This window comes from Thermobia domestica, chromosome 10 (genome assembly GCF_964235325.1).
Source record: "Thermobia domestica chromosome 10, izTheDome1.hap1.1, whole genome shotgun sequence".
Classification (NCBI taxonomy): Eukaryota; Metazoa; Arthropoda; class Insecta; order Zygentoma; family Lepismatidae; genus Thermobia; species Thermobia domestica.
Window position 1 is genome coordinate 32577092 of NC_137463.1, and position 15081 is coordinate 32592172.

The window sequence follows — 15081 nt, forward strand, 5'->3', positions numbered from 1 at the left end:
TTCCCGTTGAATTTTCACTGAGTAGGGTTAGCCCCGAGACGAGATGTGACATATACACTTTCTGAGACGAGATATCTTTCACTTTTTTCTCGTAACCCTTTTCCTGAGATTTTCAGAGTTTATACAAATACACAAACAAAAACAATTTTTAAACAATAAATTTGTAGTACCACCTATGTATCCTTTCTGGTTGATAGCTTGGTCCCGAGTAGATTTCATGGTCCCCCAGAGAAATTTTATTTTAGTCCCCTCGCCTAAAGTAGGTATATCTACACAAGACAAGAAGCATAGAATTTGTAGGCTAAATTTTCACCAAAACAACAACTTGTACATTGTGGTCACTCATCAATATTAATTGAATTAACGTAAGCATAGCACCTCAGTCTCCAAGTCACGCTATATATATATATATATATATATATATATATATATATATATATATATATATATATATATATATATATATATATATATCGATCATCGATTGTGATAACTGATTATCAGTGTCGCCAACTTAAACAATAAGTTGGTATATCTAACATTTTTGCCATGTTTGTCAGCGACAAAATAATTATAACTTTTCTAGGGACTAAATTAAATAAATTTAGATTTAATTAAACTAAAGAAATTAAACTAAAAAAAAAGATTTAATGAATTATAAACACCCTTTGGTGACAAGAAGAACGTTCAGTTCATAGATAATAGAGGAATTTCGCAACTTTTTAATTGTTACTGGGCTATTTATATAAAGACGAAGTTGGCAAAAATCTGACCATCATTGACGACGCTTGGCCATAGAAGTAGCCTTGTTAGATCCTCTTTAAAATTTCACCAAACCGATGACGTTATTAGCCATAACCAATAGTAATTTACTTCTACTCGCGATAGCTTAAATTTATCAATGTGTTTATATATATTTGTCAATGTGTTTATATATAAATAAATAATCGGCATGGATTGTTGCCTTCGATAGGTTATGAAGTTCCTTCTCTTAAAATTTGAAATCTCTAGCTTGAAATATGTAAGAGAAATCGTGAATTTTCGTGAAAAATAAACAATACATGAGAGATGTGGAGTTTGTATCTGGCAACATTGTGAAAAGTTTAAAAACATTTGACTGTAATGAGACGTAGTAGTTCTGCAGAAGCTAGAGAAAAGGTTGAAGTCATGTGTACCGGTAACATTTGTAATTTTTGAAGACATTCAGTCAATTTGTATGGTTTTGGTCTTGTTTGTAGAATGATATAGTAATGTGTGACGTTTAATGGAAAATAGACAAAAGATAGAAAGTTGTGGTTTGATTCTTAAACAGAAATTGCTTTTATAGACTGTAACATTTTGGCACACCAGCGTGAGGCGGGAAAAAAGGACGAATCATGGGTAAATTAGTAAAGGCTAGGAAACCGGTGCAGATATCGTTTTCAAAGGCTTATAATAGCTTAGTGGCTGAATGTGAAAAAGACAATGTAAATGTGGAAAGTGTCAAGTTATATTTTACGAAGTTGGATAGACTTATAACCGAATTGTCAACCTATGATGAAAATATTCTTGAACTGTTGCTTAGTGATACAAGCAAAAAAAAAGTAAAGCACGTTACAATGAAGAGTACAACAATGTGGAAAGTTACCGGGAAATGTTCGACGAAGCGCGTGTAAAACATGAGAACATTTTGAAAAAAGTAGCTCCTTCTAGCAGTTCAGGTGGTCATACAGGTAAAAAGAAACTTAAATTACCGAAAATTGAGTTGAAAACTTTCAGTGGGGAAATAAGTGAGTGGATAAGTTTCTGGAGCCAGTTCAAGCGAATTCATAACAATGATGAAATCGAGAAAGAGGACAAGTTCCAATACCTGCTACAAGCAATTAGTACCGGTAACAGAGCATGGGACGTAGTGAACAGTTATCCACCCACAACCGATAATTACGATAAAGCTATAGAAAGTTTATGCAATCATTTTGGTCGAGAAGAATTGTTGATAGAGTACTACATACGTGAACTGTTAGGACTTGTTATACAGAATGTTTCGAATGACAAAAATAAGTTAAAATGGTATTCATTATATGATAAACTTGAGTCATATTTACGTGCGCTAGAATCAATAGGTATGACTAGTGAAAAACGTGCAGCTATGTTATTCCCCTTGGTAGAATCTTGTTTGCCTGATGAAATTTTGAGGGTTTGGTTAAGGCATACAGCCAGTGTAAGTGACAATAACGCAAATACGTATAGTGAGAAACTAAAACAGTTGTTACAGTTTCTGAGAAATGAAGTGGAGGGAGAAGAACGCATTGCGTTAGCTCAAGCAGGGTTTAAAGTGAAACAAACTTTCATGGTGAATTTTAAAAAGAATAAAGAAGAAAAAAGGGTGCCTACTGTTAATAATCTGTTTTCTGGACAAAATCAGGTAAAAGAGGACAAACAGTGTGTTTTTTGTGAAGCGTATCATTTACCACAAAAGTGTGAAAAGGCCAAAAGTATGAACCTAGAAGAGAAAAAGAAACTTTTAATGCAGCAAAAATGTTGTTTTCGGTATTTTAAACCTCAAAAACACACTGTCAAGAGCTGTACGTTTAATGTTGTTTGTTTTTTGTGTAAGGGAAAACATTTTTCAGTTTTGTGCTCGGAAAAATTAGAAAACAAAACAAAACAAAATTCAGAACAGCATAACGTAACACTTACGAATCAAAATGGTAGGGATGAGTTTCTTCTACAAACACTTAAGTTAAAATTGAAAACAAACGGGAAAGAATGTGTAGTGCGTGCACTTTATGACAGTGGTTCACAGAGATCATATGTCTCTAAGCGAGTAGCGGAAGTACTGGGTTGTCAACCAATATGTACTGAAACTTTAGAACATAGTTTGTTTGGTGGTGTCAAAACACAAAAGGAGTTCCTTAACAAATATAGTATAGGCTACTTGTAGCTGATGTTAATGACAATCATTCGTGTAGGATGGAAGTTTTAGAGAAACCAGTGATTTGCGGTGAGATACCTTCTCTTAAACGTGGACCGTGGTTAAAAGAAATGAAGAAGAAAAAAAGTTGGCTGTCCGATTTAGATAGTACGGGAGAAATAGAACTGTTAATCGGTGCGGATATGGCTAGTGAATTTTTAACAGTAGATATGTTAAAGTTAGAGTCAGGACTATTTGCTGTTAGAACAATGTTTGGATGGACGATAATGGGTAAGTTACCGTCCAAAAGATGTTATGGTATGTCTGCCAATGTTGTGATCACTTTATTGTCAATTAGTGACCGTATTACGGATTTGTGGAAATTAGATACGTTAGGCATCACTGACCCAATAAAGTTAAGACTAAGAACGAAAACCATGAAGTAATTTTAAGACATTTTGAAGAAACTTTGTGCGTGAATTCAGATGGTCGTTACGAAGTTAAATTGCCGTGGAAGGAAGAACCTATGGAACTACATGACAACAAGGAAATAGCTGAAAAGAGATGTGTGAAGATGATCGAGAAGCTGTGGCAAGAAGGAAGATACGAAGACTATGATAACGTTTTTCGAAACTGGTTGGAAGAAGGAATCATAGAAGAAGTACCGGAGGAGGAGCTGGACAATCGAAGTTACTATTTACCACATAGGGCAGTGATAAAAGAGAATTCCACTACCCCAATCAGGCCAGTTTTTGATGCGTCTTCGAAAACAAAGGGTGCATATTCATTGAATGACTGTTTAGAGAAGGGTCCAAACTTAACTGAAGAAATTCCGGCACTTATGCATAGGTTTAGAGAGAAAAAGATAGGGATTATATCGGACATTAGAAAAGCTTTCCTGCAAATTTCGGTAAATAAAAACGATCGTGATTATTTAAGATTTCTTTGGTGGGAGAATTTTGACGAAAGGAAGTTTAAAACTTTTAGACATATGCGAGTTGTTTTTGGTGGGAATTGCAGTCCCTTTCTGTTGGGGGCCGTGCTTAATTACCATTTAGAAAATGCTCCCCGTTAATATGAAGAAATAGCTAGTTTATTGAAACAATCCCTTTATGTCGATAATTGTGTCACGTCTGTTGACAATGAAGACGAAATGTTTGCTTTGATCGAAAAATCAAAGTCGCTGCTCAGTGAAGGTAAATTCGATTTACGAGGATGGGTATATTGTGGTTCTTCTATAGGCAGTAATGATGTTTACACTCCAGTTCTAGGTATGTTATGGGACACATGTACAGACACTTTATTGTGTGATACAAAGAATTTAGGCAGAGTAGAGGGACCAGTGTCAAAACGAGTTATTTTATCTACTGCTCATAAGTTATTTGACCCTCTAGGATTTCTGTCACCAGTGACGTTGATTCCAAAATTGTTACTTCAAGAAAGCTGGGAAAATAACAACTCTTGGGACACACCAGTTTCTTCAGAAATTTCCAGGAAATTCGACAGGTGGTATAAAAAATTGGCATTCTTGAATCTAGTGATAATATAGTGAATTCATTCCCTATTTTTTGTATCCCGAAAGGAGATAATCAAAGTGTACGTGTCATATATGACTGCTCCCAGTGGACTAAATATTACCGTACAGTTTCACACGTTACGCTTCCAAAAGTGACCCAACTTTCCTCTATGGTGCAACCCACTGACTACCTCATGAAGATTGACCTCCAACAAGGTTTTTATCACATATCTCTGAGTCTCAATACTCGTAAATATTTTGGTGTTCGCTGTGATGGACGTAATTATCGGTTCACACGGCTGCCCATGGGGTGGGCCTTGAGCCCCCTCATTATGCAGCGTTTCGTACTACAAGAACTACAGTTCCACGTCTCTCATTTGGTAAAATACATGGTGTACTATGATGACATTTTACTTATTGGTTCTCCAACTAATTTACGACAAGCCTTGGAAGTGTTGGGACAAACCACCTGGGCAATCAATGTGGAAAAATCAGTTTTAGTGCCTTCTCGTCAGTTACTCTACCTGGGAATCCAAGTCGACCTGGACGCCAATACTTTACAAGTCGACTCCCGATATCTCAACATTATTCGTAATTGCCCTTGGCAATTAATATTACATTCTCACCGCGCTCGCCAGATCCTGGCTGGATATATTGTTTGGGTGGCTCCTGTCTCCACTTTAACATACCCAATGGCATATGCGGTTCTCCATCAGAAGTTTTTCAAGTTTGTAGTGCAAGTTATTCACAATGTGCAATCTCGTCCATTACCTGTTTGGCAAGAATTTGTACCTCATATGCATTGGTATACAGATGCTACTCCCACAAGTTTAGCAGTGGTGGACCAAGAGGGACGTCCAGTGTTCCAGTGGACAGCATTACGCTCGTTTCCCATCTTTGTGATGGAATTTTTGGCTGTGGCTTTTGCCATCCCGGGACTCCATATCCAGATGCCGCAGCAGCCCTTTCGGCAGCCGCCGAAGGCGACGTCCAAGAAAAAGAAGACTCCGAATCCAGCGTCTGCAACCAAGCAGGAATGATACTGCCTTCTCTCCGCCGCCAGTGGACTTCTGGACACCTTTGCCTATTAAGGGAGCACCGGCCAACCCTCTGGAGGAACTTCCACACCAACCGATGCAGCTTCCAGACCCTCTTGCGGACTTGGTCGTTGCTCTGGATCTTCAACCACAAGACATCCAATGGCCTCCACAGGATCCACGCCTCCTATTCTTGTTTTTGGCCGAACAAGAACGCAATATTGATGTGGTACAACATCTCCGCATCCAGGAGCCCTTTTTCGTTCTCCCGGATGACTGGGACTTCTGGCGGGAAGCCATCGAAGCCCTCTCCGCAATGCCCTGGCAGCGAGACCAGCAAGACGACGAACAATCTTCGAGTTTGGACAGTGACACTTCTTCGCTTAGTGATAGTGATAGTGATGATCTTAGTGAAAGTGAAACGGAGGAGGACGAGCCTCCACAATCAGAATCTCTCTTTGCAAATTTTGGTGTGCACCGTGTGTTCCCGCAGTGTATCCATTTCGATACCCCGGGTACTTTCTGTTGCGTCTCGGAGGTTACCCATACTCCACCCCTCCAAGGACAACGACAAATTCGCCGCACACACCACAAATATCGTTCAGTGATCAGTGCTCTTGAAGATGCTGGCATTCTTGAATCTAGTGATAATATAGTGAATTCATTCCCTATTTTTTGTATCCCGAAAGGAGATAATCAAAGTGTACGTGTCATATATGACTGCTCCCAGTGGACTAAATATTACCGTACAGTTTCACACGTTACGCTTCCAAAAGTGACCCAACTTTCCTCTATGGTGCAACCCACTGACTACCTCATGAAGATTGACCTCCAACAAGGTTTTTATCACATATCTCTGAGTCTCAATACTCGTAAATATTTTGGTGTTCGCTGTGATGGACGTAATTATCGGTTCACACGGCTGCCCATGGGGTGGGCCTTGAGCCCCCTCATTATGCAGCGTTTCGTACTACAAGAACTACAGTTCCACGTCTCTCATTTGGTAAAATACATGGTGTACTATGATGACATTTTACTTATTGGTTCTCCAACTAATTTACGACAAGCCTTGGAAGTGTTGGGACAAACCACCTGGGCAATCAATGTGGAAAAATCAGTTTTAGTGCCTTCTCGTCAGTTACTCTACCTGGGAATCCAAGTCGACCTGGACGAGTATTGAGACTCAGAGATATGTGATAAAAACCTTGTTGGAGGTCAATCTTCATGAGGTAGTCAGTGGGTTGCACCATAGAGGAAAGTTGGGTCACTTTTGGAAGCGTAACGTGTGAAACTGTACGGTAATATTTAGTCCACTGGGAGCAGTCATATATGACACGTACACTTTGATTATCTCCTTTCGGGATACAAAAAATAGGGAATGAATTCACTATATTATCACTAGATTCAAGAATGCCAGCATCTTCAAGAGCACTGATCACTGAACGATATTTGTGGTGTGTGCGGCGAATTTGTCGTTGTCCTTGGAGGGGTGGAGTATGGGTAACCTCCGAGACGCAACAGAAAGTACCCGGGGTATCGAAATGGATACACTGCGGGAACACACGGTGCACACCAAAATTTGCAAAGAGAGATTCTGATTGTGGAGGCTCGTCCTCCTCCGTTTCACTTTCACTAAGATCATCACTATCACTATCACTAAGCGAAGAAGTGTCACTGTCCAAACTCGAAGATTGTTCGTCGTCTTGCTGGTCTCGCTGCCAGGGCATTGCGGAGAGGGCTTCGATGGCTTCCCGCCAGAAGTCCCAGTCATCCGGGAGAACGAAAAAGGGCTCCTGGATGCGGAGATGTTGTACCACATCAATATTGCGTTCTTGTTCGGCCAAAAACAAGAATAGGAGGCGTGGATCCTGTGGAGGCCATTGGATGTCTTGTGGTTGAAGATCCAGAGCAACGACCAAGTCCGCAAGAGGGTCTACTAGAAAAGGAAATTATCCAGTTTTGCAGGAAACGATGCTAGGATACGTTGTCGTCGGAAATATGCCTTCAATACCCGAAGAAGCCAACCAGTCGGTAATTTCATGTTTTGTTCAGATGGAGACAGACTTGGATACACAATTGAGAAAATTCTGGGAACTCGAAGATCTTCAGACTAAGATTTACACGCCGGAAGATGAAAATTGTGAGAAGCATTTTTTAAAAAATTCAACCAGAAATGGAGATGGAAGATTTATTGTCAAATTACCAAAGAAGGAAGAGAATGCAGCTTTAGGAGAGTCTTAAAACATGGCACTACAAAGATTTAAGCAGCTTGAAAGAAGATTGCTACAAAATCCGAGTTTCATAAACAATATGCCGCTTTCATGGATGAGTATTTAAGTTTGGGTCACATGCGAAAAGTTACAGAAGAAGACGTGAACAGCAGCAGCAGTTGTTATCTTCCACATCATCCTGTATTCAAGATGGACAGTACAACAACTAAATTAAAAGAGTTTTTGATGCAAGTGCAAAAACGTCTAATGGCAAATCATTGAATGACATTCTTCAAGTTGGGCCAATTGTTCAAGATGACTTGTACTCCATTATTTTAAGGTTTCGGTTGTATCCAGTTGCATTTACAGCAGACTTAGAGAAAATGTACCGCCAAATATTAATTCATGATGAGGACAAGTGTTTACAACGCATCCTTTGGAGAAATACAGTAGAAGAGCCGATCCAGTCGTATGAGTTACAAACAGTGACGTACGGGACTTCGTCAGCATCCTTCTTGGCAACAAGATGTCAGAAGCAAATAGCGGAGGAAAATTCCAAGGAATTTCCAGAAGCAGCAGAAGTAATAAAACACAATTTCTACATTGATGATGTGTTAAAATCGGTACCAAACGTGTCAAAGGCCTTAGAACTACAAAAGGATCTTATTAATATTTTAAGCAGAGCAGGTTTCAAGCTTTGTAAATGGAGTTCTAACAAAGAAGAAGTACTTCAAGGAGTTCCTGAAGACTTCAGGGAAAAACAACAGCCAATCATACTTGGTCAGCAAGACGGTGTTAAGGCTTTAGGAATAGCATGGATTCCATTAACAGACAAACTTATAATTTCGAACAAAATTTGTAAACATGGAACTGCACCAGAAAGTAATGTTGCAATGACAAAAAGACAAGTCGTCAGCATAGTGTCATCTATCTTCGATCCATTAGGTCTAATCGCTCCAATTGTCATCAAATACAAGAATTTCTTACAGAAGTTGTGGAAGACAGGGATGGATTGGAATGACCCATTAGACACAGTCCTACAAGTTGAGTGGAATCAATTAATGTCTTGGTTACCTGCGATGGCGAAGATACAAATTACAAGAAACGTAATGTCTTCGGAGAACGTTAAGGAAATTCAATTACATGGTTTTTGCGATGCAAGTGAAGAAAATTTTGGAGCAGTAGTGTACATCAGGGCTACAGACGAACAAGGAAACATTGAAGTCAATTTACTTTGTTCAAAGTCGAAGGTTGCACCACTGAAGAAGCAAACTTTGCCTAGATTGGAATTATGTGGAGCACTGTTACTTTCGAAGCTAATAGACAAAACGCTATCCATATTGAATATAGAGGTCAGTGGTATACACCTGTGGACAGACTCGACGATAGTTTTGTCATGGATCAAATCACCTCCCAATCGTTGGAAGACATTTGTATCCAACAGGGTGGCTCAAATTCAGAGAATCACATCAATCAATCAATGGCACCACATGCCTAGTAAAGAAAATGCGGCAGACATAGTTAGTCGAGGAGCGGATCCCAATACTCTTATTCAGTCTCGAGAATGGTGGCATGGTCCAGAGTTTCTTCACACAGCAGAATGGCCATGTCAAGAACAAAATGAGCCAGCTAATATTCCAGAAGAGAAGAAAGTCATGATAAGTTTGGTGGCAGTTCATGAAACAAGCTTTATGAAAAGGTATTCATCGTTAAACAAAATGTTGAGAGTAGTAGCATATTGTTTGCGATTCAAACATAATTGTCTTTCCAAGAAATTAGAAAGAAAAATCGATAGTCTTGACGCTTCGGAACTTCGTTTAGCGTTACACAGATGTATCAAGATGGTACAACATACTACCTATCATCAAGAAATATTGAACTTGCAGCAACAAATGGAAGTTTCAACAAAGAGCCCAATCAAGGATCTTTTTCCATTTCTGGACACGGAAGGAATGCTAAGAGTAGGAGGAAGATTGGAACATTCAAACTTGGAGTACGACAACAAGCATCAATTCATCGTACCTGCAGAACATCATTTCACCCATCTGATAGTCAAAGAAGAACATAAAAGGTTGCTTCATGCAGGACCACAGCTTCTTATTGCATCTTTGCGTACCAGATATTGGATTCCAAGAGCTAAGAAGATGGTCAAGGCAATAGTACACAATTGTTTGGTTTGTTTCAAGTGGAGATCAACAAGTTCATCACAGTTAATGGGACACTTACCCAAGGAGAGAGTAAATGAAGCAAGACCATTTGTACACGTGGGAGTTGACTATGCAGGATTCTTTTATGTCAAGCCCACGAGTCGCAGCAAAATTCAAATGAAAGTCTATGCAGCGTTGTTCATCTGTTTAGCCACTAGAGCAGTTCACATAGAAATAGTTTCAGACTTAAGTTCTCAAGCCTTCATCGCAGCATTGAAGAGATTTATTGCTAGGCGAGGAAAATGCTTATCTATCTGTAGCGACAATGGTTCAAACTTTGTTGGCGCCAATCGAGAATTGCAACAATTTTTTGAATCCAAGACTAACAGAAAGGACATCCTTGAACACTCAGCTCAAGAAGGTTTAGAATGGAAATTCATTCCTGCCAGATCTCCTCACATGGGGTCATGGGAAAGTTCAATAAAATCCATGAAGTACCACCTACAGCGTGCAGCAGGAACAGCAAGTCTGACATACGAAGAGTTGAATACGTTACTTATTCAAATTGAAGCCATTCTAAATTCAAGACCATTGACAGCCATTTTCAACGATCCTACAGATCCAATGTATCTCAGTCCAGGACATTTTTTGATGGGAGCTACACTTCTCAGCCTTCCGGAACCAGATCTACTGGACGCACCTATCAACAGACTAGGCAGATGGCAACGGATTCAACAAATGAAGCAGCATATTTGGAAACGTTGGTCAAGGGATTACCTCAACCAGTTACAACAAAGAAGAAAATGGAAGTCAGCTCAGCCTAAACTACAACCGGGCATGGTCGTATTGTTAAAAGAAGACAATGTTCCTCCTCAAGTGTGGAAGTTAGGTGTGATTGAAGAAGTTCATCCGGGCAGTGATAATTTAGTGCGAGTGGCTACTGTGAAGTGTAAAAGTGGCATTTTTCGGCGCAGTGTTGCTAAATTAATTCCTTTACCACTAGAATATTAATTGATTGTGTCCAATCAAGGAGGGGGAGGATGGATAAGCTTGCATATGTGCATTATTTTTATTCATATTCGTTTCATTTTTTTGTATATAGTTTAGTGGTTTAGTGAATTCTTTGTGATTCTTTTAGTGTTTTTTTTCTGGTGAGTTTTAGTGAGTTGTGTTTGCATTGGCTGGCAACAGTGCCTTCAGTGTTCTATTCAAGTTGTGTCTGTGCATTCGACAATGTGTTGTGAAGTGCAACTAGGCAAGCATATTCATTAATAGTTTCAGAAAAGCATATTTATTCATAGGTTTTAGAGAAACACTCATGTTCATTAATATACAAGATTCACATGTTCTTAACGGTGTTTTAGAGTGCTACTCAGTTTATGTGTGATCGAAGACAAAGTATGATGGTTAGCAAGCAACATGTGGTTTAGCTAGCAGCAAGCAACGATTACTGCAGAAAGATGTTAAGATAAGTAATTCATTGTACTAATATTTAAGTATTATATCAGTATATTAACATATGAACAAAGCATGTTATATTTATCATATTAACACATGTACCTTTAAATAAGAATTGAAGCAAGTAACATCTAAAATATTCGTCAAGTCTTACTTCTCGTTCCTTCATGATATCTGGGTGAATCATACAGTTCATTAGCTTTGGATGTGATATGTGTGATTTGTAAATAAAGTACATAAACATATCACCCCTTCATACATCATCACTACCCTCAAGAGGCTGCAATGCTGCAGCGTTACTGAAGAGTAAATGGTGGGAAGGACCTGACTGGTTACGGCAGACGGAAGAATTCTGGCCGAAAACTGATATGAAACAAAATGCGCTTGAAGTAAATAATGAAAAACTGAAAACAGTTGTTTCATTATGTGTTGCAAATGAGCCAAAGTGGTATATGCAATATTTTTCAAATTATGAGAAATTAATACGTATGGTTGCATTGATCTTGCGTTTTATCCATAATTGTCGTTCAAAGGAAAGTGAAAGGTTAACGGGTGAGCTATTGGTATTTGAAATAGAATCAGCTGAGAAGGTTATAATGAGAACTATCCAGAAAGAACGTTTTGTTAGTGAACCAGATCGTTTGAAACAATTGTGCACTTTTGTTGATGGTGAAGGTTTGATTAGGTTAAAGACTAAAATTGCACGTAGACTCAATGAAGATGATTTTCGGAGTCCTATTGTATTACCACCTGAGCATGAAGTTGTGAAGATGTTGATATTGAAGAAACATTTGAAATCATCTCATGCTGGAGTTCAAGTATTATTGACAAAGTTGCGTGAAAGGTTTTGGATTCTTCGTGGGAGAAAAACTATAAGTTCTGTTGTTCAAAGATGTGTTAAATGTAAACGGTACGATGCAAAAAATATTAATGTTACACCAGCTTCCTTGCCAGAAGACAGAGTTAAAGATGCATTAGTTTTCGAAATAACCGGAGTAGATTTAGCTGGGCCTCTCTTCCTTCAAGATGGGAAAAGAAGTTGGATTGTCTTGTTTACTTGTGCCGTTTATCGTGCAGTGCCTTTAGAACTGGTACTGTCTTTATCGACCTCTAGTTTTTTGTCAGCTTTTAGGAGATTTATTGACAGGCGCGGAAGGCCGAAGGTAATTTATTCTGATAATGGAACGAATTTTGTCGGTGCAGATAATCTCTTTAAGTTAATCGACTGGGAACACATTTCTTTGTACTCATCAGTAGAAAGATTCAGTGGAAATTCATTCCACCTACCGCTGCCTGGTGGGGTGGATGGTGGGAGCGAATTATACAAATGATCAAGAAGCTTCTTCGTAGAACGTTGGGTAGAGCGTCTTTAAGTTATGAAGAATTGAGTACAGTGTTGTGTGACATAGAAGCAGTTATCAATGCACGTCCGTTGACTTATTTGTCAGAAGATTCAAATGATCTCACACCCATTACTCCAGCTATGTTTTTACAAGATAATTTGGAGATAGGAGTACCTGATCTGGATCATATAGAGACAGTTGACAAGTCAAAAAGTTTTAGAAGATTGCAGCACATAAGAACACAATTGAGAGATAGATTTCGTAGTGAGTATTTAAGTCAGTTAGTACTGAAGCAAACCGGAAAGAAAATCTGTCAAGAAATAAAAGAAGGAGACGTTGTAGTTGTTGGAAGTGACAATAAGAGAAGACTAGACTGGCCTTTAGGAAAAATTACAAAGGTGTTCCCTGGGAAGGATAATATTGTAAGAGTAGCTAGGATTAAGACTGAGAGTGGAGAAATTATCAGACCTGTTCAGCGGTTGTATCCCTTGGAAGTGAGTTTTGTTCAAACTGAAGAAAGTGTTGTGCAAGCGAAAGATGAAGAGGAATGTCCGTCTAAAAACTTGACTTCAGGTAAAATTGAAGAAAAGGGTGAACGTGTTGTCACAAGAAAAGGTCGAAAGGTGAAGATACCTGTACGATACTTAGTTTGATTTTGTTTTGATTTATAAATCAAAAGGTGAGAGGATGTGGAGTTTGTATCTGGCAACATTGTGAAAAGTTGAAAAACATTTGACTGTAATGAGACGTAGTAGTTCTGCAGAGGCTAGAGAAAAGGTTGAAGTCATGTGTACCGGTAACATTTGTAATTTTTGAAGACATTCAGTCAATTTGTATGTTTTTGGTCTTGTTTGTAGAATGATATAGTAATGTGTGACGTTTAATGGAAAATAGACAAAAGATAGAAAGTTGTGGTTTGATTCTTAAACAGAAATTGCTTTTATAGACTGTAACAGGAGAGATACGAAGACTGTAGTGACATCTATCGATAAAACTTGTCCCTTTAAACTAACCTTAATAATAAACAGCAGTGGTAGAAATATTTAGAAAAGTCATTTGCACTGTACATGGTGATTTTCCTCTGCACTCGCTCAGCCCTGAATAAAAATGTAGACACATGTGTAAAATTATACTTTTATTTCTTCTGTATTTTTACTTTTTTCTTTCTTTTTTTTGTCTTGTTTCTAGCTTTCAGTTCCTAGTAACATGTTTCTATTAGTACGTATTATACTTTTTCTTTAAAGCAATCATTGTAGTCAAAGAGAACCTCTCTCTTTTTCTCTCTCTGCTTGTATTGAATCTTTTCTTTATGTCATCTAGCAGTGGAACTTAACCCATGTTGGTCATTTACCTCCCTTGTGGATTTTCAGTGAAAAAAAAAAAGTACGACAGGCAGCAAATGGTTTCACTTCTACTTTTTTTTTAAAGAAAAAAATACTTTTTTTAACGTTTCAAGCTGCCTTTTTTTGAGGGTAGGGGGTAATAGCCGAAACAGATCACTCGTCGAGGAACAAGTTGGGTTCCCCTGGAAGACTGATGACGCCATACTATGCCATCTGACTTCCGTCTGCTCTAATTAATACTTGTTGTGGACCCAGCGCTTAATTAGCTCAGTGACTGACTGTGTTGAGGAAAAGAGAAAGAAAGGAGAAAAAACTTTCCATTTTACTTTCACTCTATCTATTGCAATTTTTATTAAGCTTCCACCCCCTTTAATCTCATTATTATTTTTTTTAATTCTTTTCCCGTAATTTGATGCAGATTGTGGACTTTGCAGAAAGAAAGAATAGTATGTATAGTCTATTTAATTTTAGTGAATAATTAAAAAGAAAGTTGGTTTTAAAAATTCTACTTTTAACTTTTTCACTTTAATTTTCAGTATACGCCCTCTCTTCCATAGTGAAATTTTTCATACTGTGTATTACCTTTCAAAATATAAAATGCATATTATTCGTAGGTCTATATATTCTGGCCCTTCAGTGGAAGAGCGTTCGCCTCTGGTGCCTGGGGTCCCGGGTTCAATCCCAGCCCCCGCCAAGTGAACTTAGAAATCGGCATTAATTTTCGCGTTTCTAAATAGCTGCAAACGGAAAGTTACTAGGTGACTCGTGAGAACGGTATCTCGTGCAAAATAATATTTTCTAGGGCGCTCTTGTTCTACATTTCGATTATCTTTTATGTATTTGAAGATATCACATAATTACTGTAAAATTAGCGGTATTTTAATTTCACAGTGATTAGGCCCCTTAAGGTGGATCACTAAGTGTTCTCGGTGCTATGCTAAACGCTGCTTGAATAGTGCGGCGTTGCCAGGTAGTGTCGAGTATTTACTGTTGCCAGATAATAAAGGAAGTAATCATGGAATTCTGCTTGAATACTTACTGGAGAAATTAATTTTCGACTCTTACCGCAATTCCGCTTCTCGAACTGCAACGTTAAAATCCAGGAATTAAACGTACATATTTGGCAACAACGTA

The 15081-nt window shown here is 38.4% G+C and overlaps 4 protein-coding genes across 4 annotated transcripts; all 4 read left to right on the plus strand.

Annotated features, from left to right (window-relative positions):
* The first annotated feature begins 1633 nt into the window (after positions 1 to 1633).
* Positions 1634 to 3968, plus strand: LOC145661423 (uncharacterized). Its single transcript, XM_081726728.1, has 3 exons — positions 1634 to 2529; positions 2952 to 3184; positions 3379 to 3968. Exons 1-3 carry the CDS (start codon positions 1634 to 1636, stop codon positions 3966 to 3968), a joined length of 1719 nt encoding a protein of 572 aa, XP_081582854.1.
* Positions 3969 to 9608: 5640 nt separating this feature from the next.
* LOC145661424 (uncharacterized) lies at positions 9609 to 10814 on the plus strand. The gene has a single exon (XM_081726729.1). It carries the CDS (start codon positions 9609 to 9611, stop codon positions 10812 to 10814), a length of 1206 nt encoding a protein of 401 aa, XP_081582855.1.
* Positions 10815 to 11749: 935 nt separating this feature from the next.
* Positions 11750 to 12592, plus strand: LOC145661425 (uncharacterized). The gene has a single exon (XM_081726730.1). It carries the CDS (start codon positions 11750 to 11752, stop codon positions 12590 to 12592), a length of 843 nt encoding a protein of 280 aa, XP_081582856.1.
* On the plus strand, positions 12589 to 13257 carry LOC145661426 (uncharacterized). Its single transcript, XM_081726731.1, has one exon. It carries the CDS (start codon positions 12589 to 12591, stop codon positions 13255 to 13257), a length of 669 nt encoding a protein of 222 aa, XP_081582857.1.
* The last annotated feature ends 1824 nt before the right edge of the window (positions 13258 to 15081 follow it).

Coding starts and splice junctions, on each gene's coding strand:
- LOC145661423 (XM_081726728.1), top strand. CDS start 1,634: ATGTTCGACGAAGCGCGTGTAAAACATGAGAACATTTTGAAAAAAGTA. Junction 2,530..2,951: donor CAGCAAAAATGTTGTTTTCG/GTATTTTAAACC, acceptor TCATTCGTGTAG/GATGGAAGTTTTAGAGAAAC. Junction 3,185..3,378: donor GTTTGGATGGACGATAATGG/GTAAGTTACCGT, acceptor GCGTGAATTCAG/ATGGTCGTTACGAAGTTAAA.
- LOC145661425 (XM_081726730.1), top strand. CDS start 11,750: ATGGTTGCATTGATCTTGCGTTTTATCCATAATTGTCGTTCAAAGGAA.
- LOC145661424 (XM_081726729.1), top strand. CDS start 9,609: ATGCTAAGAGTAGGAGGAAGATTGGAACATTCAAACTTGGAGTACGAC.
- LOC145661426 (XM_081726731.1), top strand. CDS start 12,589: ATGATCAAGAAGCTTCTTCGTAGAACGTTGGGTAGAGCGTCTTTAAGT.